The sequence below is a fragment of the Blennius ocellaris genome (assembly GCF_963422515.1).
Source record: "Blennius ocellaris genome assembly, chromosome: 3".
Classification (NCBI taxonomy): Eukaryota; Metazoa; Chordata; class Actinopteri; order Blenniiformes; family Blenniidae; genus Blennius; species Blennius ocellaris.
Genome location: NC_137652.1, coordinates 3,925,725 through 3,952,781, shown reverse-complemented (window position 1 = coordinate 3,952,781; position 27,057 = coordinate 3,925,725). Strand labels below are relative to the sequence as shown.

The 27,057-nt window shown below is 50.2% G+C and overlaps 3 protein-coding genes across 3 annotated transcripts; 2 read left to right on the top strand and 1 right to left on the bottom strand.

Annotated features, from left to right (window-relative positions):
• Positions 1 to 534: 534 nt before the first annotated feature.
• Positions 535 to 9,072, top strand: LOC308148889 (calpain-2 catalytic subunit-like). Its single transcript, XM_080520432.1, has 21 exons — positions 535 to 905; positions 1,465 to 1,534; positions 3,398 to 3,519; positions 3,607 to 3,740; positions 4,457 to 4,628; positions 4,728 to 4,811; positions 4,903 to 4,988; positions 5,437 to 5,511; positions 5,605 to 5,765; positions 6,021 to 6,190; positions 6,295 to 6,306; positions 6,398 to 6,609; positions 7,595 to 7,631; positions 7,714 to 7,779; positions 7,887 to 7,944; positions 8,023 to 8,087; positions 8,213 to 8,281; positions 8,366 to 8,444; positions 8,510 to 8,626; positions 8,708 to 8,760; positions 8,938 to 9,072. Exons 1-21 carry the CDS (start codon positions 669 to 671, stop codon positions 8,959 to 8,961), a joined length of 2,103 nt encoding a protein of 700 aa, XP_080376558.1. The 5' UTR covers positions 535 to 668; the 3' UTR covers positions 8,962 to 9,072.
• aars2 (alanyl-tRNA synthetase 2, mitochondrial (putative)) lies at positions 8,984 to 16,496 on the bottom strand. Its single transcript, XM_080520420.1, has 21 exons — positions 16,232 to 16,496; positions 15,523 to 15,711; positions 15,270 to 15,415; positions 15,003 to 15,194; positions 13,423 to 13,567; positions 13,191 to 13,327; positions 13,015 to 13,123; positions 12,893 to 12,931; positions 12,690 to 12,804; positions 12,472 to 12,599; positions 12,249 to 12,387; positions 11,481 to 11,764; positions 10,849 to 10,989; positions 10,516 to 10,653; positions 10,346 to 10,449; positions 10,166 to 10,274; positions 9,963 to 10,088; positions 9,770 to 9,880; positions 9,609 to 9,695; positions 9,396 to 9,509; positions 8,984 to 9,318 (listed from the first exon to the last, which is right to left on the bottom strand). Exons 1-21 carry the CDS (start codon positions 16,451 to 16,453, stop codon positions 9,151 to 9,153), a joined length of 2,943 nt encoding a protein of 980 aa, XP_080376546.1. The 5' UTR covers positions 16,454 to 16,496; the 3' UTR covers positions 8,984 to 9,150.
• A 585-nt stretch (positions 16,497 to 17,081) lies between these two features.
• Positions 17,082 to 26,172, top strand: alg13 (ALG13 UDP-N-acetylglucosaminyltransferase subunit; the record flags this gene model as incomplete). The annotated part of the gene is made up of 23 exons (XM_080520919.1): positions 17,082 to 17,201; positions 18,336 to 18,419; positions 20,124 to 20,174; positions 20,251 to 20,297; positions 20,427 to 20,499; positions 20,576 to 20,657; positions 20,748 to 20,900; positions 21,451 to 21,612; positions 21,686 to 21,750; positions 22,878 to 22,978; positions 23,057 to 23,142; positions 23,217 to 23,490; positions 23,581 to 23,688; positions 23,805 to 23,955; positions 24,115 to 24,286; positions 24,355 to 24,390; positions 24,471 to 24,526; positions 24,988 to 25,056; positions 25,192 to 25,312; positions 25,417 to 25,530; positions 25,764 to 25,804; positions 25,891 to 26,008; positions 26,114 to 26,172. 23 exons carry the CDS (start codon positions 17,082 to 17,084, stop codon positions 26,170 to 26,172), a joined length of 2,343 nt encoding a protein of 780 aa, XP_080377045.1.
• Between the last annotated feature and the right edge of the window lie 885 nt (positions 26,173 to 27,057).

Below are 27,057 nucleotides of genomic sequence, written 5' to 3'. Positions count from 1 at the left end.
TCTAAACATCCATCCATCCATCCATCCATCCATCCTACAACCTGCAGCTCCAACAAGCTTTCATAATAATCATATTATTTTCATTCCACAGTGATTTTCAAAAATGATCTCATCTCCAGCGAAAGAAGGTAAAACAGCTGTCGGGTGTAGATATGAGGACAATAACAACAAGGAAACAAGAACGGAAAAAAGAAAAATATATAAATAAAGAAATGACCAGAAAAAACCTAGAAAATCCATAAAAAAAACAACAAAAAAACGTAGAAAATGGCCACAACAGCTACAAATGTGATCAAATAAACCTAAATTGTATTGATGACACTTCATTAACGCAACCTTATCTTTCTATGAATAAGAATTATTCTGTTCTTTATTTATTTCAGACTTTCGGCTTCAGGATAATTTCATTTTGTAGAAAGTTTCTGACATTTTGTTTCAGAAACTTTAACGCTCGACTTTCAAAGTGTTTTGTTTTGAAAGCGGTCGTTTCCTTCTCCACGCCCTTTGTTGGCATCAGAACACCTGAACCTCCCGCGGGCCGCTCCCAGAACCCAGACCCAGCGGGACTCCTCAGGGCTCAGCACAGGAACTCTCCAGGACCCCTCCAGGACTCTCCAGGACTCTCCAGGACCCTCCAGGACCTCTCCAGGACCCTCCGGATCGGCACCATGGCCGGCATCGCGACCACCCTGCAGCACAACCGGGAGAAGAACCAGGGCATCGGCACCAACAGCCACGCAGTCCGGTACCTGAACCAGGACTTCGAGTCTCTGCGGGAGCAGTGTCTGGAGAGCGGCCGCCTCTTCCAGGACGAGACCTTCCCGACATCCGCCTCCTCGCTGGGCTTCAACGAGCTCGGTCCCAGCTCCCACAAGGTCCGAGGGGTCAGCTGGACGCGGCCGACGGTGAGTCCAGACCCGACCCGACCCGACCCGACCCGACCCGAGACAAACCAGGGACAGGAAGTCAGACCTGATGGACAGATTCCCTCAGATGAGGGATTTATCGATTTTATCTAATCTAATGTGATGTTTTCTAACGTAAACTGTTCTAATCTGATGTCGTATAATCTATAATAGGGTCGATATGATCTGACTCACCTGCACAGACTCACCTGAGCTCGTGAGGCTCCTGGAGGCCTCGTGTAAAAAACAGTTTGAGGAATATTTAAATAATCTGCAGGGGGATTGAGATTACCAGAGGAGGAATTATTATTAAACATGTTGGATTAGAACAAACAAAGATTCCTAATCTTATTTCATAATAAAAATAATAATAATAATATCAATAATCATATGAATAATAGTAATAATAATAATGATGACAGGAACATTGTGACCTTAAGAGAACTATTGTTTTTCCTTTCTCTGCTGTTCTGCTGTGTATTTGTTGGGGGGGGGGGTGGCGGCTTGTTGCCATGGTGACAGACTGTCCCTCCGGGTCCTGATGAGTGTTTGTGTGCAGGAGATCACCTCGTCTCCCGAGTTCATCGTGTCCGAAGCCACGAGGACGGACATCTGCCAGGGGGCTCTGGGTGAGGGAACCTGAACAACAGGTTCAGAGGCTGAGTCAGCCGGAGGGGGCGGAGCCACCTGGGTGTACACACCTGTGTGTGTGTGTGTGTGTGTGTGTGTGTGTGTGTGTGTGTCTGACATTGACATTCACACAGGTGTGTGTGTGTGTCTCCACTTTTAACTCAGAGGAAGTCAGGGACATAATACCTCATATCAGATTAATTTACCAACAGATTTGTTTTTTCTTTTACACACACACACACACACACACACACACACACACACACACACACACACACACACACACACACACACACACACACACACACACACACACACACACACACACACACACACACACACACACACAGTTGTGGTGCAGCAACACACACACAATCCTGTAAAATTCCACTCAGATGGGTGTGTCAGAATGTGAGTGTTTGTGTGTTTGTCTTGAGTGTGTGTATGTATTTTATTTGCATGTGTGTGTGTGTGTGTAGGTGTGTGTGTTTTGTTCGTATGAATGGGAGGTTCTGAGGTTTCCGTTGGTGAGCGTCGTCTTGTCAACACGGGGAGTGAAAACATGCAGCGGGGCGGCGGCGCCCTGTGACGTCACCACCCTGTGATGTCACCGCCCCCGGAGACTTCAGCCAATCAAGCGACGACTCTATTCAACAACTGTTCCCTCGTTTCAGGAAGTTACTGACGGCCAGTCAGTGGTTCCAGTCGTTTTAAGGAGTAGTGGAAGTACTTTAGTAGTTTCTGCTGCAGAAATTACTTCCTTGTTAAAGTTCCTGTGTTACTAATGTCCACGTTTGTATTATTGTAATGCAGCTGTGAGGGGCTGGTGCTCCGTAATCTGGATGTTAGAGGAGGAAGATGGTCTATAATCTGATGTTAGAGGAGGAAGATGGTCTATAATCTGATGTTAGAGGAGGAAGATGCTCTATAATCTGATGTTAGAGGAGGAAGATGCTTTATAATCTGATGTTAGAGGAGGAAGATGCTCTATAATCTGATGTTAGAGGAGGAAGATGCTCTATAATCTGATGTTAGAGGAGGAAGATGCTCTATAATCTGATGTTAGAGGAGGAATATGCTCTATAATCTGATGTTAGAGGAAGATGCTCTATAATCAGATGGTAGAGGAGGAAGACGCTCTATAATCTGATGTTAGAGGAGAGAGATGCTCTATAATCTGATGTTAGCGGAGAGAGATGCTCTATAATCTGATGTTGGAGGAAGATGCTCTATAATCTGATGTTGGATGAGGAAGATGCTCTATAATCTGATGTTAGAGGAAGACGCTCTATAATCTGATGTTAGAGGAAGATGCTCTATAATCAGATGTTAGAGGAGGAAGATGCTCGAGAATGTGATGTTAGAGGAAGATGCTCTATAATCTGGATGTTAGAGGAAGATGCTCTATAATCTGATGTTAGAGGAGAGAGATGCTCTATAATCTGATGTTGGAGGAAGATGCTCTATAATCAGATGTTAGAGGAGGAAGATGCTCGAGAATGTGATGTTAGAGGAAGATGCTCTATACTCTGGATGTTAGAGGAAGATGCTCTATAATCTGATGTTAGGGGAGGAAGATGCTCTATAATCTGATGTTAGAGGAGGAAGACGCTCTATAATCTGATGTTAGAGGAAGATGCTCTATAATCAGATGTTAGAGGAGGAAGATGCTCGAGAATGTGATGTTAGAGGAGGAAGACGCTCTATAATCTGATGTTAGAGGAGGAAGATGCTCTATAATCTGATGTTAGAGGAGGAAGACGCTCTACAATCTGATGTTAGAGGAGGAAGATGCTCTATAATCTGGATGTTAGAGGAAGATGCTCTTACACACACTCCCCCCCCCCCCCCCCCCCCCCCAGGTGACTGCTGGCTCCTGGCTGCCATCGCCTCTCTGACCCTGAACAAGGAGGTTCTGGCTCGAGTCGTCCCTCATGGTCAGAGCTTTGAAGACGGTTATTACGCCGGGATCTTCCACTTCGAGGTACAAAAAAGCAGAAGAAGAAAGTTTGGACAAACCCTGACCACAGATGAAAAACCTGTCCCGCCCCCCCCCCCCCCCCCCCTCCAGTTCTGGCAGTTTGGCGAGTGGGTGGACGTGGTGATCGACGACCGGCTGCCGGTCAAAGATGGAGAGCTGATGTTTGTCCACTCGGCCGAGGGGAGGGAGTTCTGGAGCGCCCTGCTGGAAAAGGCCTACGCCAAGTAAGACGTGGAAACGTTGGGGGAAAAAAACATTTCATGTTTTATTACATTTTTTTTCTTAATAGATTTTCCCATTTTAGCTATTTTAAGCATCTCAACTATTTTTGGCCACTTTTGCTATTTAATTATTTATAGCCTCGTTTTTCTTTTTCCTCCTTTCTTTCCTTCTATTTTTTTCTTCCATTTCCTGTTTTCCTTTTTTTTTTTCTTGAAAGAAAAAACAACTAATTTTAATCATTTAGTTTTTACCTTTTCCACTCAGTTTTTTTTTTTTTTTTTTTTTTTTTTTTTTAAGTTATGCAGTTTAAAATATTTTATATAAATAAATAAATTTGGCAATTCCAGAAATTTCCTCTGTTTTCGCCGTTTTCACTTTATTTCGCCGGGGCTCAGACCAGCAGCAGTCAGAAAATCAATGTGGTGTTTAAAATAAAATAAGAATGTAAGCAAGATGTTTATAAATAGTTTTGTCCAAATGTCCCGGTTGCAGACCCCCGACAGAGACGTCATGGCGGGGTCGGTTAGTTTTTTTTCTTTTCTGGTGGTTCCTTCCGTCAGATCGTCTGAGTCTGACGACGACGGACGGGTTATTTGAAGTTATTTGCAAACACGTCGACGCCTCGCCGGCGACTTCTGTCGCTCCGCCGTCCTCTGTTGTCCCTGGGTGTGTCCTCTGTTGTGTCGACTGGGGCGTGACGGCCACGCTGTCCCCGCAGGCTGAACGGCTCCTACGAGGCGCTCTCCGGGGGGTCCACCACCGAGGGCTTCGAGGATTTCACCGGCGGGATCGCCGAGGTCCACGAGCTGAGGAAGGAGGACCCGCGTCTGCTGTTCCACATCATCCAGAAGGCGCTGAGCCGCGGCTCCCTGATGGGCTGCTCCATCGACGTAAGACACGGGTCGTCCACATTTTTCCCTCCCCCGACCTCCAGACGAGGACGTGGGACCGAACCTCACCGTGTCGTCGTCCTTGTTCAAACACTACAGATCACCAGCTCGTCCGACTCGGAGGCCGTCACTCACCAGAAGCTGGTGAAGGGCCACGCCTACTCCGTGACAGCTGCAGCTGAGGTAAGCCACGCCCCCCCCCCCCTCAGGCACTGTGAGCTGCAGGTATAGACCAGGTGAGGGCGCTGTGACACCGTTTGCCGTTTGGCTGCAGGTGGAGTACCAGGGGGACATGGAGAAGCTGATCCGGATCAGGAACCCGTGGGGTCAGGTGGAGTGGACCGGCGCCTGGAGCGACAAGTAAATCTAAACGTCTATTGATGAAGCCAAAAGTTTGTTACAACTAAAGAACCAAAAGTGAGAGAGGCGTATGGAATGGAGGCTTTAATGGCAAAACTACAGTTGAAGTCTGAGATCTTCATGAGAAAATGGTTTCCTATAGAAAAATACCTGTCGAACTGATTGGCCACCTTCACGACACGGTAATGTCTTAATTGCCCATCTTTTTATTATATTTGTCTCATATCGGTTCTGTTGTCATAGTATTATTATTGTTATTTTTCTTACAATGTCATGTATATGTTGTCGAGGAAGGTTCTGTAACGTGAGTTCTCATGTTCATGTTTATTATTAAAAAATAAATAAAAATAAAGTTAAAAAAAACTAAACTAAAGAACCACTGATGCTTACCTGAACTGGCCTCAGTGACGCTGAAGTTTGCCGTGTGTGTGTGTGTGTGTGTGTGTAGTTCGTCGCAGTGGCGTTACATCAGCGATGACGACCGGGAGCGTCTGAGCCATCGCTCCGAGGACGGAGAGTTCTGGTAACAGTGTGTGTGTGTGTGTGTGCGGTGACCTCTGAATGTTACCCTGTGTGTGTATTGCGTCCGTGGTGAACCCTGGGCTCTGTCTTGCAGGATGTCCTTCTCAGACTTCTGCCGCCACTACTCCCGGGTGGAGATCTGTAACCTCACCCCCGACGCCCTGAGCGACGACGGCGTCTCCAAGTGGGCTCTGTCCAAGTTCGAGGGCAGCTGGAGGAGAGGCTCCACGGCCGGGGGCTGCAGGAACTACCCCAGTGAGTCCTTCCTGTCGGGCAACACTTCCAGAATTATGCTGTTTATCATTTCTTTAATCTTATCGTCCCCTGTGAAACTCTGGAAATTATCTGACAACGAAGGGTTAAGATATTTCCCCCCGTTCTCCTTTAAGCAGGTTTTAATTAGTCGGTAGAGACTCTATAGGTCCTATAGATATATCGACCTCCTATAATATAGGAGGTGGAGGTGATTCACGGTCTGACCACCGTCTGACCGTCGGCTCCGGCCCGCAGACACTTTCTGGACCAACCCTCAGTTCGTGATCCGACTGGACGAGGAGGACGACGACCCCGACGACGGCGAGTCGGGCTGCAGCCTGGTGATCGGGGTGATCCAAAAGAACCGGCGGCGCATGAGAAAGATGGGCGAGGATGTGCACACCCACGGCTTCGCCGTCTACGAGGTGAGCAGAATGAGGAAGAGGATTGTTGTGACTTCTTCTTCTTCTTCTTCTTCTTTCCCGATCGAGAAAAAAACTGAATCCGCTTTTCTTTCTCCGTCCGTCAGGTTCCCGATGAGGTGAGACCCCCCCCCCCGTCGTCGCCGGCATCTTGTCCGTCCACGCTGTTGATTGGTGGAAGTTTCACCTGCGTCTCTCTCGCTCCCTCAGTTTTCCGGTCAGAGGAACGTCCACCTGAGCAGGAACTTCTTCCTGCAGAACGCCTCGGCCGCCCGCTCCGAGACCTTCATCAACCTGCGCGAGGTGTGCACCCGCCTGTCGCTGCCGCCCGGGGAGTACGTGGTCGTACCGTCCACCTTTGAGCCCAACAAGAACGGGGACTACTGCGTGCGCGTTTTCACCGAGAAACAAGCCGACTTCCAGTAAGTGACGGTTTCGTTTTTTTTTGTTCTCGAACCAGGAGCAGATCGGGGAAAAAACCAGTTGTTGGATCCATGAACAGACCAATAAATGTCCTGGTTCAGTGTTTAAGCAGTCGTCCACATCGTGCTGTTCTACGGGAAAGTGTAAAAGACTAGAGAAGAAAAAATAAATAAAATCCTCATTTCATCACGTGCGTTGAAAAGTCCAAAAAGCCATGGCATGTCACTGCTTCTACAGAATCCATTGCAGGCAGTTTAATGGCCTTCAGAACCGGCTTTAGCTCACAAACACAGTGACGGTTTCATCAGTATTCGGACTTCGAAGAGACGTTGCAGCTGTACGAGGGACGTGATGGACACCGATCCCTGCTGAGACGTATCATCCTTATTAAAACAGAAGCAATAAGCAACCTGCTATGGTCAGAATTGTGTGACTTAATGTGATTATTTCGGCATCGTCAGGCAAAATGGTGAAGGTTGGACCAGAGGAGACGTTTTTCATTGTTGTATTTCAAGAGACGTTACTCAAGTCAATGTGATTGTCGCTCCCCTCCAGTTTAATCACGGACGACAAGGTGTTTCCTTTTCATACAGACATTTATTCCCGACGTCATGTCGAAGTGGCGAAATGCCGACGTCAATGCCGTGAGAACTGAATAAATAAATATACAAACATACGAGTTTAAGCACATATTCAGAAAATGACAGTTAACATTGTGTTAACAGATGTGCTGCTCCATGCGGTGACTGATATAGTGCATCTAAAATAAATTATCTGACCACAACAAGATAACATTTGTTCCACAGAAAGGTTCCGCTTCAAACAATATTCACCCTTGTGTTTCTTAACCTTTTTAATGTATTTATAAAACAACAAATATGATTTTATTAACTAAATGATTCCTGGTTTTAACTCAAAAATAATTAAATGAACTTAAATTGCATAGCTGACTTTGATGACAGCTACAGTGATGTATGTTTACAGAGAGCTGGACGACCCCATCGAGAGCCGTGTGGAGAAGGTGAGACCGCGAGCCGCCGCACCCGAGGATTGTGGGTACAGTGGGATCTGACGCCGGAGGGTTTTGTCTTGTTCTGCCGCAGATGGACTTTGATGAGGACGACATCGACGACCGCTTCAGGGGCCTGTTTGGGCAGCTGGCCGGAGGGGTGAGCGCGCCTGGGGAAACCCAACCGGTCGGGAGCCGGCGGGGGCGGGGGGGGGGGTCGGCGACGGAGACGATCTGATCTGAGACCGTTTTTTTGTGTTTCTGCAGGACTCTGAGATCAGCGCCTTCGAGCTGCAGAGGATCCTCAACAAGGTGGTCACCAAACGTAAGCCGCTTCGCGCCGTCTCTCCGCCGCCGCGTCGCGTCGTCGCTTCCTTTCCTCACCGTGTTCTTAACGCCTCAGGTTCCGACGTGCAGACGAGCGGCTTCAGCCTCACCACGTGCCGCAACATGGTCAACATGCTGGACGTATCCTTCACTGCTGATCATGGCTTCTATTCTGGAAGAAAACACACACAAAAAAAACCCACATTTCTGAGGTAGAGCAGGTGAGCGAGGCTTGATGACATCACTTCCTGAACCCGTCACCTCAGAAAGACGGCAGCGGGAAACTCGGACTGGTGGAATTTAAAATTCTGTGGACCAAGATCGATAATTACCTGGTGAGTTTACCCAGAACTGGAAAATGAATTCAAGAATTGTCCTTTTTTTCCATACAAGAGGAGAAATTGTTTGTTTGTTGACAGAAAGTGTACCGAGAGCACGATGTGGATAACTCTGGGACGATGAGCTCCACAGAGATGCGGGTGGCTGTGGAGGAAGCGGGTAGGCCGCCTCTTGATTTGTTCCTACTGCGCCCGGGTTCTGACACCCTCTGCTCTGTCTGCCAGGCTTCAGCCTGAACAACCCTCTGCATCAGATCTTGGTGGCCCGGTACAGCGAAAGCGAACTGACCATCGACTTCGATAACTTCGTGGGCTGCCTGGTTCGCCTGGAGAACATGTTTGGTGAGTGTTGACTCGGCCGCCAGCTCACCGCTCGCCACCGGCTCGCCGCTCGCCTTCACGCTGCCGTCTCTTCTTCTTCAGACACGTTTCAGTCGCTTGAAGACGGCGGAACCATCCAGCTGAGCTTCGTGCAGGTAGGAAAACCTCTGCGGCCGTGTCTCATCGTTACATCACTTACAAAGAGACTCGAATCTCAAGAGTGTATAAAACTTTATTTTCAGAAAAAATTGCATATGTACATGAAAGTTTGTAGCGTGTGGACAAAAGTCCCAAAGCCGTCTCCTCCATGTTTGGTTGTTTGTCTCCGTCAGTGGCTCGAGCTGTCTCTGCTGTGAGGACGGCGGCTCGGCGTGGCCTTGGTCCTGACCCTGCCTGTGTGTGCCCTCCTGCTCTCTGATTGGTCAGATGGTGTGTGACGATGTAATCATAATAAAATGGTGACCGAGCGGTATGGTTTATTTCTTTATGCAAAAAAAGAACACTTGATTTCTGCGAGCGGCCGCGCAGCAGCACGCTAAAAAACGTCACCGCTGCGTTCTACGGCGGGCGAAGTCCTCGGCCCACCGGAGCGCCTCGGAGACGTCGCTGCAGTTCCCCATTCCCTTGGCGACCAGCGCCGACCCTCCGGCGCTCCCGCTGAACTGATGACAAACGGCCACCGCCCAATCGGAGGCAGCGAGAGCCGGCGAGTCCTGTGGAGAGACGGCCAAGTTGATCATTTGAGGCCCCAGATAGGCCCCGCCCCCTTTGTGATGTCATCAGAAGTTACCTTGGGCACCTGGCAGGCGCATAAAAGTTTCCCAGAATCCCCCTGGGGAGCCAGCAGCATCACATGACTGAGCGGAGCGGCGGCGCTGAGCTGGTTCACGGTTTTCATCAGCACCTGAAACCGTCCGGTCAGATTAGTTACAGATTAGTTACAGGTTAGTTACAGATTACTGACGGTTCATTATTTCAGATCCAAGATCTGAACGTTCCGCACCGACAGAGAATCCGTTTCCACGTGATCCACGAACACGTCTTTCAACTCCTCCCACTTCTCCAGCAGCTCCCGAGCCTTCGCTGTCGCCTGCGCAAAGCATGATGGGAAAGTGTAAGAGTGTGTGTGTGTGTGTGTGTGTGTGCGCGCGGTTTTACACACACCTCTTTGGTTTCAAGTTTACGGTTGCGGGTGTTGGCGCTCCTCTGCAGGGCCTTCAGGCGAGCCTGCAGTTCCTTGCGCTGCCACTGGGGGATGGGCGTGTTGTCCACGGCCTGTCGGGACACGACACGGGGTCAGACGGGCTGCCGCGTGTCACCCTCTCGCCTTCGCGGTCTCACCGTGCGACACGCTTACGTCAGAAAGGACGCCGACCTCCTTGACGAGGCGCCGGGTGGCTTCGAGGGTCGAGGGGGCGGAGTCCGAGAACCTGACGGACAGCGAGTCCACCTCCTCCGCCAGGACGTGTCCCGCCTCCCGGGCCTGGTCACAACCACTCAAGTCATGTGACATGTCTTTTCGACAAAACACTCCATTTTCACCCGTCCGCTCCTCCTGACCTGCGTGGCGTCTCGTCCCGTCACGGCGACCAACCGGCTGATCCCCCTCACCGTCTGTCTCTCCGACGTGACCACCAGGTCCTGGATGTCTGCAGTCCGCAGCAGGTGGCTGAGGACGTCCAAAGAGTGAGCGAGTGAACAGACGAGTTGAGGTGTGTGTGTGTGTGTGTGGAGTCTCACGTTCCGCAGCAGAGCTCCACCGACATCTCTCTGGCCACACGACCGTCCAGCAACTCTGAAACCGGAACCTCCAGAGACACCACACGGACCGGGTCCGGATACACCTGAAACACACACACACCTGTCACACGTGTACACGCCAACAAACACGCAACGCAACGAGAACCGACCTCGTCCACCGTCCTGAGGCCTGCGATGCCGCGAGCCGCCTGCAGGGGGACTTCCTGGCTGTGGACCGCCTGGTTCTCCGAGATGACGTCGCCAATGAGTTCCTCAAGCTGCTGCAGCTGAGAGACGCTCAGAGAACCCTGAGGACGAGCAACAGGATGTTGGACGGACACACACACACACACACACACACACACACACACACACACACACACACACACACACACACACACACACACACACACACACACACACACACACACACACACACACACACACACACACACACACACACACACACACACACACACACGTGCGCCTAGAGGTGTGCTAACCTTGACGCTGCAGTCGAAGCGCAGCCGGTCGGCGGACACGTGAGATCCTCGTTGCTGCGCCGACGGACCCAAAAGTTTCCTCAGAGCGAAGTTCAGCACGTGAGTCGCCGTGTGTTTCACCATGCAGGACAGCCGGTGCGCCTGCGGATCGACGGCACTAGTAAGTAAGTAAAATTTATTTATAAAGCGCTTTTCACAGATAAAATCACAAAATGCTGTACAGGAGAAAAGGTAAAAACAACAATAGCGGGAGCGACCGGAGGAGTACCAGGGGCACGACAAGTCAGACACATATTTAGGAGCCTGACCGTGCAACGCTCTAAAAGTCAGAACTAAAATCTTGAATTCAATTCGAAATTTGATGGGGAGCCGGTGCAGAGTATAAGATAGGAGGAACGTGAGACCGTCTGCTTGATCCCGTTAAAAGCCGCGCTGCAGCATTTTGGAATATCTGAAGTAGGTTCTAAGCAGATTTGTTAAAACAAGTAAAAAGGGAGTTATAATAATCTAAATGAGACGAGATAATAAATATGTTTTCAAATCCTTTTTAAAAGAGACAACAGAGTTGTTAATGTAACTGTGCACGTGCATCATCGATCCGACCGAAGGGAACGACAATCAGCTTTCCCAACCTGGTCCAGGTGCAGCTGCACCGTGTCTCCGACCCGCAGGCCGTCGGCCGCCACCACCCGGTGGACCACGTAGCCTCCGGCTCGGGCCACCGCCTCCACCGGGTACACCACATCCTGCAGCCCGTCCCGGGTGAAGAACCCCCGGTCGTGTGACTGACCGCCTTGTTCGGAGTAGAAGCAGGTCCGGTCCAGGACGACGCCGCAGCGCTGGCCCTCCCCGACCGCCGGCACCAGAGCGCCGCCGTCGTGCAGCGCCAGGACGCTCGCTCGGCACGGTGGGAACACTACGAGGGGTCAGAGGTGACGGTGTGAGCCAGGGGGGGGGTTCAGGTGGAGCGTTTTAGAAGAAGAAGAAGAAGAAACTTTATTTATATAGCACCTTTCACAGATAAAATCACAAGGTGCTTCACAGAGGCATAAAAATAATAAAATAGTACGGGCGGAATAAAGATAAAACCAATCACAGCCATGTCGACTAAAAGCTTGTCTGAACAGCCGTGTTTTCAGCTGCTTCTTAAAAGAATCCACAGGTCAGCTCCACGCAGCGACAAAGGAAGGTCGTTCCACAATCTAGGAGCAGCAGCTTCAAAGGCCAAGTCTCCTCTGGTTTTAAAGTGGGTCTGTGGAACAGTGACCCGAGACCTGAGAACATCAGGGAGCGACCGGAGGAGTACCAGGGGCACAGCAAGTCAGACACATATTTGGGAGCCTGACCGTGCAACGCTCTAAAAGTCAGAACTAAAATCTTGAACTCAATTTGAAATTTACCGTATCTGTCGTGTTCCAACCGGTACGAGTATTTGAGGCCGTCGTCGCTGTGAGGGACCCCGAGACGTTGCAGCTCCGCCAAGCTGACCACGTCCAGCGCCTGCTGGGTCGTGGCGCCTGCGGGCGGGTCGGAGGTCACCTGGGACACACGGACGGGGGGGGGGGGAACCGATGACGCCAACGCTCGCACCCCGGGGGGGTCCGGGTTAAAAAAACACTGTACCTTCTGGTTCTCTGCGATCAGGCGCTGCAGCTCCGGGGCGTCTACCCGCACCCCCGACTCCTCCAGCATCAGGTCCACCAGGTCCAGAGGGAAGCCCAGGTTGCGGTGCAGAGACCAGGCCACCGAGGCTGCAAATACACGACGCCACGTTTTTTCACGGAGGGGTCAGCGAACGCGTGTGGCAGGGACGGCGAACGCGCGCGGCGGTGGGAACTGACCGGGGAACACTTCCCGTCCGGACCCCATCCGGCCGAGCGTGCGCCGGATCAGCCGGCTGCCCTGCCGCAGGGACGACAGGAACTGGTCCTCGTTCTCGTCGATGACCTCCATCACCTGCAAAGACGGCGGCTGGTGACGGCTTCCTGTGACATCACTCACCTCGTGCGGGGGGGGGGGGGGGGGGGGGGGGGGGGGAACTCACGCGATCCTGCTCACGGCGCAGCTCCGGGTACGTGTCGCCCTGCGGGGAAAAACCAAAAAAAACGGACCGTCAGCAGCCGCTGCTCGGACTCCGGAGAGGATTCTGGGAAAATGTTGGTTCACCAGCAGGTGTGTGACGGTGGGGACCAGGCCGGCCAGCGCTCCCCGGGGGGTCTGGAGGACCTCGACGCAGAAACGCACCGCCCGCCGCAGGATCCTCCGCAGCACCAACCTGACGAGACGGGGAAGTCAGTGACTCCGCCTCCAGGGGGCCGACGGCTGGTTGGACGGCGACTCACTCGGCTCCGGACATGCCGGGATGAACGCCGTCGGCGATGCACACCGCTAGGGTGCGGACGTGGTCGGCCACCACCCTGTAGGCCAGGTCCACCTGCCCGCCGTCGGCCCCGCCCCCGTACGGCCCCACCGCCGACCTCTGGGGACACGGTGTCGCCAAAGGCGACGGCGTCACGACAGCAGAACTTGGCTTGCGAGGACGGGCGGTCGGCGTGGCGACGGGCGTGTCCGTACCTGGTGGATGGCGTGCAGCAGCGGGGCGAACAGGTCCGTGTCGTAGTTGGAGGTTTTGCCCTGCAGGACGCCGACCAGCCGCTCCAGACCCAAACCGGTGTCCACGCTGAACCGGGGCAGCAGGCGCAGGCTGCGGTCCGCCTCCCTGGACACACACACACACACGCACACGCACACGCACACACGCACGCACAAGACGGAAAGAATCACATTTGCCATAAGACGTCATGGATCAGGAATATTTAACCAGTGAGGCCATCGTGTTCTTACCAGGTTTACTTCATGATCAAAGTTTTTCCTTTTATTTTTTGTTTAATAACACCAAGGTGCACCCATGTTTCCCTGTTCTCAGGAAAGTAGTTATTTAGTGGTAAGATTTTATTTAAGTATTATAATACAGTGGACCAACCAGCCATTCTTCTCTGTACCATTTTAAATAGGTTTGGATATTTTGCGGCGATTTAACTGTAACTGTCAAACACAAATGTGTCAAACACAAATGTGTCTCATGTGTTATGTGGAGAATTTTGTCAACCAATAAAAAAAAAAAGAAGGAAATTAAAAGTCCTTTTACTTCTAATGTCTCTAGTCTAACGTGAAAGCTCTGGAATAAATCTATAACTTGTCACTCATCAGTCTAAGAGCAGAAGTATTGATCTGTAGATTATTTATTTGGATGTTTGTGAAGTGTGACAGTGATCAAAATGCAGAAAAAGAGACCCTGTGTCAATGTTGGGCGCTTTTATCTCGTGAAAACAATGAGTGCTTGTTTTTTTTTGTTGACATTTGATTTGTATTTCATCACATTTAGCTCCTCGCCACTGGATTTCAAGGCAGCGACACCCGATTGGTTTTTATTTCCCAGCAGGGGGAAAAAAGACACTCTGCAAAGCGTTTAGATTTTGAGGAATAGTTATAAGACAAACATAATTACCTCTTGTTTATTTATTTATTTTCATTTTCAAAATGGAAACTGTCCCGATTTCACATTAGAAATGTCGGTTTGTAGCAGAGTTATTAAGATACGATAGCAAACATTAGTCCTTTAAAAGCCGAGGTAATTTTTCAACTTGTTGATTTAAGAATTTTAATAATTATACAGTGAAACTTTACGTATTCTATTCTCGGAAATAATTCACAATGATAAGTTCCATTTATGGTATGAAACCCGCTCGCAGTTTGACAACACTGCATATGGACGTGATGTATTCCACATTAGTAAAGCTGTAAAATCACATCGCTTGACTTGACTGTATGTCAATATATATATGTTTATTCACTTCTTCTCTGCTGTCGTCTTGAGTCAGGATTTTGCTGTTTAATTGTGAGCATTTCCAATTAAAAAAAAAAAAAAAAAAGTCCTTTTAAAAAGTAACACCTGCAGCCAGTAATGTAATAAACCATGAACAGGGTGACGCAGCCATAATGTTCATTAATTGAGGAAACAAACTCCGTTTCCATTTTTTTTTTTTGCGCTGCTGGATTTATTATATTCAGAACGGCCAAAATGACGACCTCACTGGTTGTTACTGGTTGTTACTGGTGGTCTGGTGGGACCTGGTCCTGCTGGTGGTACCAACCGGTTGTACTGCATGAAGACCAGGTTCCAGATCTCCACCACCTCGGGACTGTCGGCGTTGACGAGCGCGGCGGCGTCCCTGCCGCCCACGTGGTCGTAGTGGATCTCGGTGCAGGGGCCGCAGGGGCCCGACTCGCCCATCTCCCAGAAGTTGTCCCTCATGCCGAAGGGCCGGAGGCGTGCGGCGGGGACGCTGAGGGAAACGGGTGAGGCGGCGGTCAGCGAACGCCGCCGAGCCGCCGGTCCGGTCCGGACTGTGTGGACTCACCCGACGTCCAGCCAGATGAGACGCGTCTCCTCGTCGGCTGGGAGCCCGGACGCGGCGTCGCCGCCGAAATACGACACGTACAGTCTGTCCTCGGGGATCCCGTAGTGCTCGGTGAGGAGGCTCCACGCCATGCGACACGCGTCCTCCTGAAAACACCCGGGAGGGTTATAAACACCCCACCCCCCCACTGAACGCTCTGCCTTGAGCAGTGTGTGGGCAAGGAAGCTCCACCCCCCCCCCCCCCCCCCTTCACCTTGAAGTAGTCTCCGAATGACCAGCTGCCCAGCATCTCAAAGAAGGTGTGGTGGTAGCCGTCCCGGCCGACGTCGTCCAGATCGTTGTGCTTCCCGCCGGCTCGGACGCACTTCTGGCTGTTGACCACGCGGCGGTAAGACGCCATCTCGCTGCGGGGGTCCGCCGTCCCCAGGAAGATTGGCTTGAACTGACGGAACAAGGCAAATGTCTGGTCAACCACCTGATCCTCCTCCGTCCTCTTCTACAGACAGTCGAATGTCCAGTTTTTACCCGGCTGTCAATTATGTTATTAAAGTTTTTTTTATTTATTTAAAAACTCCACCTGTCCACTGACAGTGGTCACAGGTTGATGCAGCCCGTCTACCTTGGGCTCAGAGCCACGCCCCCTCAGTGACGCAGCAGGACTCCGACGTTTACCTGAGCGCGTGCAGCTGAGCGACAGCCACGATCTGACACATGTCCATCAAACCAGCACGAACCAGCAAGACAACTTCATACGTCACTGTGAGCACCGGAGATGACCAGGGCAGCTCCGGATTTCTAACATCTGCCGTTACTGCGGCAACAAGGGACGCTGAGGAACGCCTGTCACCACTTAACACGGAAACCGATTCCTCCACAACATCGGACCGGACCACGAAATGCCCCTTTTCCGCTCCAGCGGTGAATCAATAATGTTCAGGGTGAAGGTGCAGCGGCTCTCTGACCTGGTTCATCCCGGCGTTGACGAACAGCAGGCTGGGGTCTCCTCTGGGTCGGACCGGGGAGGACGGGACCAGCAGGTGTCCGTGTTTCTCCGTGAAGAAGTCCAGAAAGGTGCTGCGGACCTTCGCGGCCGGCAGCCCGCTCAACGGGCGCGGTGAGGCGGACTGCCGGAGGCCGAGCGGGCCGCCGGGCGGCCACAGCCTCCTCGGGAGCAGCCGGTACATGACGACCGGAGGCGAACCGGGACCAGTTCAGAACGACCCCGTCACAGTCAGGGACGACGGCATGACAGGGCGCATGCGCTGTGTCGACACCGTTCTTCGTCTGAGGGACACCGAAACATGGGAGACTTGACCGCCACCTGCCGATCAGGCTGAGGAACTGCAGCTTCATCGCTTCTACTTCATTCTGTTGAACACACAAAAAAAACTTGTTTAACTTTTCTTAATGCGGCACGAGGAGCTCTCACCCGTACTAATATAAACCTATTTTATATTTTGTTATGTGTCAAGAAACATGATTTTGTATTGTCACTACACCCATGACTCGCGTATCAGAATATTGTTTGATTTATTGATTTATTTCGAAGAAAGGAACAATTAAAATTCGATGAAACAATGGAAAATAAAAAATAAAATAATTTTACAAATTAAATCAAATTTCAATGTAACCCATATTTCCCACCGTGTGTGTGTGTGATTGAACGCCTCAAGCAGCCGCAGCGGCTTTGAACTCGTCAGTTAATCACGCTCACCTGCCAGTTAACGCCTCGGCACGCGCTGCCGGTGTGTGCAGGGTACCGGGGAGTCCACCGGGAGTCTACCGGGTAGCTGAGGCGGACCCGGCGGCGGGATGCAGAAAGGGATGAAGAAGTACTTCGTCAACATGGACGAGTACCTGTCCAGTCTGGGTCTGTACCGGAAAATGGTGGCCAGGGACGCGTCCAGCCTGTTCCGGGCCGTGTCCGAGCAGGTGAGTCCCGGGGATGGACGGGGGGAGGGGGGACGGGGGGGAGAAAATGCTCCCTAACTGTTAACTTTATTCATTAGAAAAGTGGAGACTGACAACAGAAAAGTTGCGGTTTAGAGCTATGCAGGCCAAAAATAGGATTTAATTTGACTATTTAATAAGTGGAAGCTGAAGAATATTGTATTTTTTTGGGGGGGGAGAAGGTGTGGCCTTTTAATAAGAAGTTCCACTTCTTCACACTCCTTTTCAGACACGCTATCTGATTATATTCTGCTTTAATTAGGTTGTGTGGTGAAATATCTGTTGGCACTGTGGACCGACACTGATTTTGAACATGTTTTTGTTGGTTTAACAGATGAAGAGAAGCTCATATTAGTTCCTGTTGGTTCTCTTGGCTGCAGTATTTTCTGCCAGTTAAGAAGCTTTGGCCCTGACCTGCAGGGTTTAGCTCCTCCCAGGTGCAACACACCTGATTGCAATTAAGGGCTCATTAATGGCCTTTTTTCTTTTTTTTCCACAACCTTGGTGATGACGTCATCATAGACTCGGGTATGCTGAAGCAGGGAGAGACAAAAACATCCAGGACCGGGTTTGGACACCCCTGTCTTAAAAGCAGTTGTTTCAACCTGATGAGAGGGAGTTGCAGTCTTAGTCCACTCTGGGAGGAATATTATGAATTGATAATAATAATCTATGCATTTTAGAGACCATCCAGGATAAAAAAAATAATAATTACAGGTCTTTAAGACAAACGTATAGTTTAAACAAGTAAATTGGTATCATCTGGTGATTGACAAATACATTTGTGTATCTTCTGCATCGCAATGGAAGTTAATGGCGTGTTTCTTGATGAGTTTCCCTTTATGAAGCATTTATAATGTGGGAAGTCTCGGTCCCAAGACGGAGCCCTGTGGAACGCCTTGTTTACCTTTTAAGTCTGAGTTGAAAGATTGTTAACCTGAACAAAGTGTCCAGTAAATATGATTAGAACAGTTGAGTGTTGTACCACGATGTGTTCTAGTCTCTGTCGTTATCATCAATAATATCAAATGCAGCACTGAGATCTAACAGACGGGAACAGAGACCAGAGACTTCAGGAGAATTATATTGCAATTAATTTTGCGTGTGTGTGTGTAGTTGTATTACTCTCAGAACTACCATCAGAAGATCCGACAGGACTGCGCAGACTTCATGAGAGCCAACAGATGCAACTTTGAACCGGTGAGTTTAACACGAGTGTCACTAACCTCATCAATCGACCCGAATTCTCCCAAAATTCATCTTTTTTTCCCCTCAAATATAGCAAATCATCGGCTCAAGTACACAACTCGCTACTGACTTTCAGTTTAGTATTACACCCAGTAACCTGATTGGTTAACTGATACCATGTGGTCTATAGCGTTTGAGAGGCGGCCTCTGATTGGTTCGTAATTCTCTGACTTATCCTAATACGTTCACATTCCGGGGAGGAAATGTGACGAATTTTCTTTCCTATATGTTGAGGAATTATATCTGCAGATTACACACAGGTGGGACTATTCATCTAAATTTTAATTTCCAAAATGTTGACACACATTTGGATAACTGCACATCAGTCATGCTTTTCATTGAAGAATTAAATATTATTTGCTGTGAAAATGCAGCTTTTTGATAGCATTGCAAGATCTAGGGACGGAGCTTTAGGAAGCCTGCAGACAACAAATGAGATCTAATATTCAATTAAACTAATAAGAGGCGAATAAAAACTATTTCAGAGTTCAGTGTCTACAGGTGCTCAGTTTAGGCGTTCAGATAGAAGTAATGTGAAACGACAAGTGGCGTAAACAAGAATGTGCAGTGACGTTTGGACTGAGGTGAGTCAGGTTCAAGTGCAAGTGAAAACCGTCGCCATTGAAAAGAAGCCATTACCTTAAAAGAAAAAAAACGAAACAAGAAAAGCTTTAGGATGCGTCGGCGAAAAGTAAATGCATTACTGCTAACAAGAAAAATTTTACATTGTCATTACTGGTGTATTTTGTGAATCACTTGAACTTCAGCCGTTTTAAAGTGCTCTAGAAATAGAGCTCACTTAACTAAATTGACTACAGTGCAATAAAATAAGAATAAATCCAGATAAATAACTCATTTCATTCTGTATCGTTTCCATCTAAACTCACACATTTAGATTTTCCGTTTGAGGGTGAGAAATCGGTTTTAGACACGTTTTTCTGCGAGCTGAAAATCAAAGTCCCTTACAAGAGGACAAGAGGACCGATTATGATCGGAGACACTGTCAAAACATTTGGCTGTTTTTGTAGGTTGATCACTGAGATGTTCCATGATTCCTGTTGAAGTTACTCTGAGTGGAATCCTAACATTGAATCTATTTAAAAAAAAAAAATGTAATAAACGTATACATTTTGGTAAAACGTATTCGACTTGAGTCTGTGAGGGTCAGAATCTTTGAAAATTTGAGAATGTTTTTCAAACTCCAGGGAAAAATGTGTCTCGTCTCAACTTCATTAACTTTTTTTTTTTTTTTATTGTAAGTCTCTGTCTTGTCATCCAGCCTTCCTAAAAGTTCCTCTGTTACACAGACTTAAGTCCACAGTGTGGATGAAACTGGACGGCAGAACACTTCATCACAAACACTCTTTGCTGTGGACGAGAGCTGTGACCGTCTTCATTTCCCACCAGCCGTCGTCGTAGATTGTTGTCAAGCAGGCTTTCACAAACAACGATGTTGTTTCTCCCCAGGCTCACGTTCGAAAATGTCTTTATTGTAAGAAGATCAGGGCAGAAAAGTCCCCCAGGAATGTAAACTTACAGCAGCTTTACTAGAAAACGGGTTCCAACTGAAAGCTAAAATAAAATATTAAATGGAAAAGTTTTAAAAGTTCTGCGTCGGCGTCCCGAACTGAACCTGGAAACTTTTCTGTTTTTCAGTTTGTTGAAGGCTCGTTTGAAAAATACCTGGAACGTCTGGAAGATCCAAAGGTGAGCAGATTCACCTGGAAGCTCTGAGAGGGAATGTCGCCATGGTAACTGTGTGTGTGTGTTTGTGTGTTTGCAGGAGACGGTGGGTCAGGTGGAAATCAAAGCTCTGTCTCAACTCTACAGGTGAGCTCAGCAAGCTGGTTGACGGCTCCAGTAATGTCTTTAAGCCCCGCCCCCAGATCACACCACCCAACGAGAATTCAATTATTCAGAGTAATGAAAGACAAACTGAGCGTTTTTGTTTGTGTGCAGGCGATGTTTCCTGATCTACCGCTTCCCGGGGAAACCCCCTAATATCATATCTGAGGACGACTTTGTGGACAAGGTGATGAACGACGACACGGTGCTGATGACTAATGTGTCTGGTTGGTGCTGACCCGCCGCTCTGTGTCGCCGTCCAGATAACGCTGTGTTGTTCCATCAACGGTCATTATGACATCGTCAATCCGAGGAGTTACCCCGCCTCCGCCGCCGTGTGTCAGTGTGAGTGACACTCTGCCTGATGTGTGGAGTTCTATAGAATGAATTGTGAAAAGTCTTTGTGCTTTACCTGTGTAACGTGTGTGTGTGTAGCACTCCTGTACGAGCTGCTGTACACACAAGTGTTTGGGTTGGAGGAGGCGGAGCTTTGTCAGGCCATGGAGGCCTTCAGGGTCGGAGGTCGACGCTACAGAAACAGCCCATCGGTCTGCAGTGACATTGACCTCAGCTACGACACAGAGGACCGTGGACACAGGTTCACACATACACACACACACACACACACACACACACACACACGGTTTAAACGGTTGCAAGAATGAAGAGCTTCTTCTCATGTTGGTGAGTGTTCATCACTGTCGATGAGATTGTAGTGCAACAGATTGTAATGAGCGCCGGTAAGTGAAAGGCCTTCTGAATATGCTTCACCCACAACTTACCTGAGCTCACATGGCCTCCCACAACTACCCCCCCCCCCCCCCCCCCCGTGTTATTTTAAACTACTGACGAACCACAATCGTTGTAAAAATTGTAACACAAATCATTAAATTAAAGAGGATTTGAAGCCTGAAAAGCTGAAGAGATGCTCATTTACATTAATTTCTTCACCACACACTGCATCGTGCTTGGTAACGAGTTATTTCTGGTTCCAAAAACATTGTGACGGGAGATTTTCATGTGACTTGCAGGGAGGAGTTGGAGACGGGTGGACCGGAGGACCAGAAGGTATGACATGAGGCGTGTCTCACACACGAAACGGACCAAATGAGCACAAAGTGACCTTCAGTTGGCTGAGGTGAAATCTGTCACGGTGCTGCTTGTTTGTTTTTATGTGGTCAGGTCCCGTCTGAAGCCCCGCCCACCTCAAGATTATCATTGCCCTACAAAGTGATGAAGTCTCTGGACAGAGACGTTTACAGAAACCTGGAGTTTGACGTCTGGCAGGACACCTGCAAAGGTGTGACGGTTATGTAATGTGGTTCTTGTCGCTTTACGACGAGTGTCTTAACACCGTCAATCCTGTGGGACAGAAATGCAGAAGACGGACTACATGGTGTTTGCGGGGAGGCAGTACTTCCTGGGAGACAAATGTCAGGTAACGATACTCGAACTCCAGCATTTAACACGGTTGTGCCTCCTGCTGCCGCCACTCTGCGCTTGGAGGGAATCTCATGTTAAAGTCCCAGTGAAATGTAACACACTACTTTGCAAAAAACGATAGTTGTGTTACTACTACTAAGGTTCCTCCGACTCTGCCCCACCACTGTTGTCACATAACAAAGTTATTTGAATTTTGAATCTCCAGCCGAGGAAGTCGGGGGAATCCTTCGTGAGCGTGACGTCAAGAGTTGTGCAGATCTCCATCTGTTGTGTTTATATCGGCTTGTTTCCCTCTTAAATATCCAAGTTTTAACAGTGTTTTGAAGTTATAGTCGGCGTTTTATGAGCCTTGACGAAAGATTGAGCCTGGAAGAGACTGAGAGAGGAGGAAAGGAGCACGGGCGGCAGGAGCGGCTAGCCGTTAGCTCGGGCGGCTAGTAGACGATCAAGTAATACCTGGACTCCTCTTCGGTGATTCCGCGCAGTCGGAAAAGCGCTTCGACGTGAACCACGAAGCCGGGTCGTTCTGCCAAAAGTCAGGAGCCTCAAAGGTGAAAACTGGTGGCTGCTGAGGCGAGGAGATGAGGACAAATCGAGGACGAAGCGTCTTCTGCTTCCTCAAACATGTTCCAGACGGGCTCACCGATGGCAGAACGACCCTTCTGTGTCTTCTTCATCAATCACTGGACTTGAAACGCCCGATGATGATGAAATATGGTTAAATTCAGCCTCTTCGTCGGCAAAACTCTGATCCTCCATAATGTAAACACAACTTGGGCGTGTGCACAACTCGTGACGTCACTCTATTATTGTCAGAAGCTCCGCCCAGCAGCGGAAATGGCGCTGTTTAATGGCTATTTTCTCGCAGATTGCCGTGTTTTAACATTTTACCCTTGGACCAGTTAGCATAAAAAATGTCTAGAAGCGACAGCCAGAGTGTTTTGGAGGTCGAATTTTCATTTCACTGGGACTTTAAAGTCTGGACTAAAGTGTTGATGTTTGGACACTGGAGGGACATTCGTGGCCTTGAATGCCGCTGGATTATTTATTGGGTGACGGAGGGGCGACAGCCACGCCTCACCGCTGTAAGGATGACTTGCTGGAACCTCCCCTGTGTTTCAGGTGCGTCTGGAGCCGAAGGGGAAGTACTACAACGCCTTCATCCAGGAGGTGGGGACGCACATGAGCGCCGTCACCGTCTTCATCGAGGAGCTGGGAGAGAAGTGAGCTGCAGCACCGCCAACCCCTGGCGACCTTCACACGCCGCCCCTGGTTGACCCCGTGTGCTTCTCGCCCGACAGACACCTGGTCCCTCTGACCGACCTGAAGCCCGTCAACCCGGTTCCTGCCTGGAACATCGCGGCCCCATCCAGGAAGGGAGACCTGGGTACGTCTTGAGCTCCACTTCCTGTTTTTACCCTGTGGCCACACCCCCTCACTCTAACCCGTGTTTCGGATCAGACTCGGACTCCCGCAGTCAGCGCCATCACCGCCAGAGGTACTTCAGGAAGTCTCGGGGGAGTAGCGGCGTGAAGGGGGCGGAGCTACTGATGCCACCCCCTTCCGCTTATGGAGGTCCCGCCCCTCCCGCGCTGCCCCCGCGCTTCCAGCCGGCAGGACACCCCCGTCCGCCGCCACTGCCTCCGTCTCCGGGAGCCATGACCTACGACCCCTACGCCCCGCCTCACCACCACGTGCCCCCCTCGGCCAGGCCTCCTCGCTACGGCGCCTCCAGGTGGAGCTGCTTTCACTGAAAGCTAATTGACGAAGTAGAGGACAATAAGTGACTTTACAAATGTGTTTGTGTGTGTTGGATTCCTGTCAGAAGCTCTGCCCGCTTCCTGAACCGCCACCTGATTGGTCCCCAGCTGACCTACTACCACCCCAGCAGACGATATTACCACGACTACGACAACTACACCTTCAGGTCGCGGTAAACAAACTCCTCATACGGCTGAGCATCTCGGATGAGATTCACGTTGTCGTGTGTCTCGGCCCGTTGCTTCCGGCTGCACGTCGTGTTCAGGCCTGTGGTTGTTGTGTGTTTAGGCGTAGCCGCCGTCAGCTCGCCGTGGCTCTGAACAAAGATTGTCACTTTGGGTTTGCGTCCGAGCCGGTGGACGAACCGCCGGAGCTGGATTCAGAGATCACTTTCTACCAGCTGGACGATACGACGGACGGCAGCTTCCCTCATCTGCCGGTGAGAAACACCGAGACGCAACCGAACGCTGGACCAGAGGGGAGCTTCTTCTGCTCCTCGTTACATGTGGAACATCTGGGAACACCAGCTGCATCATCCAATCACTGCCATCTATTTTTTTTTTTTGTCCCCCCCCCCCCCCCCCCCCCCCCCCCTCAGGGCCCTGGGGTGGCTCCGCCCCCTCCCATGGGAGCCCCACCCACCCCTGCTGGCTCCTCCTACAGAGTTCAGAGAGGCTCGGGGTCGCTCCCCTCTGCACCCCCACCAGGAAACACCCCGGTGTGCTCCTCGGAGGAGGACCGGGAGGACGCGAGCACCGTGGAGGACCAGGGTGAGCTGCGGTCAACTGCACCCGTCTGTCTTATAATGCGTGTGTGTTAATGTCTGTGTGTTTGTTAGCGGAGTACACGGAGGAGTACATCTACAGCCCTCAGGGTGAGTACAGTCCGATTGGTGACGTCGTCACTGCTGCTGTGGTCAGTTTGTGGAGGTAATCGACCGTGTGGCTGTTTCAGATCCGAGCTACGACCCCCCCGGGCTTTACAACACCTCTGAGCCCTCCACCAATCAGGTAACACCTCTGAGCCCTCCACCAATCAGGTAACACCTCTGAGCCCTCCACCAATCAGGTAACACCGCTGATGTTTGCCGTTGGCAGAACTGTGAAGTGAAATCACTGATTGGGATGTTCCATCACCAATAAGTCTGAATGAAAGTCCAGGAGACAAACTGTAGAATATTTAAAGCTGTACGCAGTGACCGAGCTTTTACTTTTCTCTGTATAGTCATTATTGACTTGAACTTTTAATATGATAGGATCCACACATACCAACATTTTAACTTGAAAATACAGGAAGTCAAATGTTTGCTTTGTGTTCGGTGAAGGAAGCGAGTGACCTTTGACCCTAAAGCAATCTTTTCCCTCATTAGTTTGGTTATAGGGTCATTCAAGCGTCTTGATGTCCACTGCTCGTATCACAAGTGAATATAAGAGATAATCTGTGTTTTGTTTTTTTCCATTTACTGTGAAAGGATGAACAGGAAGGAGGTCCAGCAGACTCTCCGGTCAGGTCTGACCTGAACTACACCTTCACACAGCAGGTGTGTATTTCTGTTGATTGTGGTGCGTTTGGCTCTGCAGCGCCAACACTGGTTCAGAATCCTGCTATGAAGCGTCTCAGTTCAGTTTCCTTACCTCATCAGTCTGAGTGCCTTTTGACCAACTGTGTGTTTCAGGTTGTAAAGCCATTAGTCATCTGCTCCTCACCTTCCTCCTCCTCCTCATCACCCTCCTCCCCATCATCACGTGTACCTGTAGCTGCTCATCTGCCCGCCACACACACGCAGACACGCTCGGGTACACACACACACACACACACACACACACACACACACACACGTAGACCAGCACATGCTTTGACATACAAACCGCTGCATGAAGTCCCATTGTGTTGTCTGCAGTTGCTATGGCAACCACATCCCCGTGGTTGGTTAATGAGCTGGGTGAGCCTCTGTGTACGGTGGTAGCTCCGCCCCCTTACTCCTACGACCCCAACGGCAGTGATTTACCCCGAGGTCAGAAGTCGCCCGTCCTCAGTCACCGATTCCTGTCCAGCTGTGTGTCAATCATCTGTCTCTTTGTGTGTGTGTGTGTGTGTGTGTGTGTGTGTGTGTGTGTGTGTGTGTGTGTGTGTGTGTGTGTGTGTGTGTGTGTGTGTGTGTGTGTGTGTGTGTGTGTGTGTGTGTGTGTGTGTGTGTGTGTGTGTGTGTGTGTGTGTGTGTGTGTGTGTGTGTGTGTGTGTGTATAGACTGCAGAGTCCTTCAGTACTACTTCAACTTAGGAGTTCAGGTAAGAACCACACAAACTACAGAGACTGTAAGTGGAGGATGCAGTGTTTTCTGTGTGTGTGTGTGTGTGTGTGTGTGTGTGTGTAGTGGTACTATCAGAGCTGCTGGCAGCAGCAGCAGGTTTACCCCCCCAGCAGCCATCCAGATGCTTCCTTCCAGTATCAACACTACTCTTCTTTCCTGGGTCCGGAGCAGCCGCTGCATGGTGAGACCACTGCCGAAAGACCCCGCTCCTCTCTACTGACCCCCCCGACCCCTGACCCCACTGTCTTCTGCCCACAGCCGCATCGGCATCGTGTCCTGAGAGCAGCAGAGTTCCCCATCAGCCCCCCTCCTCCTACCCAGAATCCAGCAGGGCAGAAGGACTGACGGAGGGACATGGTGGAGGCGGTGAGTCCTGGAACTGCATCAGTAAGACACCGGAGGTTTCTTGGTGGGGGGTCGGGGGGGTCGGGGGAAGTCTAAACTCGCATCTTCCAAAGTAGAATCTTGTGTGGCTTTGTTTTAATAAGCTCTCTCACTGTCTCCTCCCACCTCATCAGGCCCCTCCCCCTCCTTGGAAGGCTCCTCCTCCATGAGCCCCGCCCCCCCAGGCCTCACCACCTCCAGCCTGCTGTACTCTGACCAGACGGCCTTCCCCTCCCCCCCACTCCTCCACCTGCCCTATGAAGCTCCGCCCCAGGCTACTTACCTGTCCACAGCTCTGCCCCCACCCCCCCTTCCTCACGCAGCCCACCCTCACCCCACCCATCTCCCTCACCACTCCTCCTACCACCCCTGCCTTCCTCCTTCTGTCCACTGGGGGGCGTTTCAACCGGGAGGCCACACCCCTAGAGTTTATTGCCCCACCCCGAATCCTTCCCATGTAGTCAGTTACATTTCTGCCCCACCTCCTCACCACACCACACACTACCTGCCCCCCGCCATGTGAGGGCGCTGTGCGAGGACAAGAATTAGAAAAAAGATTTCTATAACGTAAAAGCACCAAGTTTGAAATTTTTGTGTTCTAACATAGAATGTTAGCTTTAACACGGAAAACGTGTCGTTAGCCTTTAGCTAATGCTTTTGTTTTGAAAACATTCGTTGAGACGTTTGAGTTTAACTGTAAATAAACATCCAGTTGCTGAAGGCCGCTGTTGGCCCGCAAGGTTTGCTTGGCGGATGTCAAAATTTCTTTTGAATAAAGTTTTTTCACCAGCATACGAGATTATTTTTCCTTGAAATTTAATGATTTGAAACCAAGAAGTGTGACGA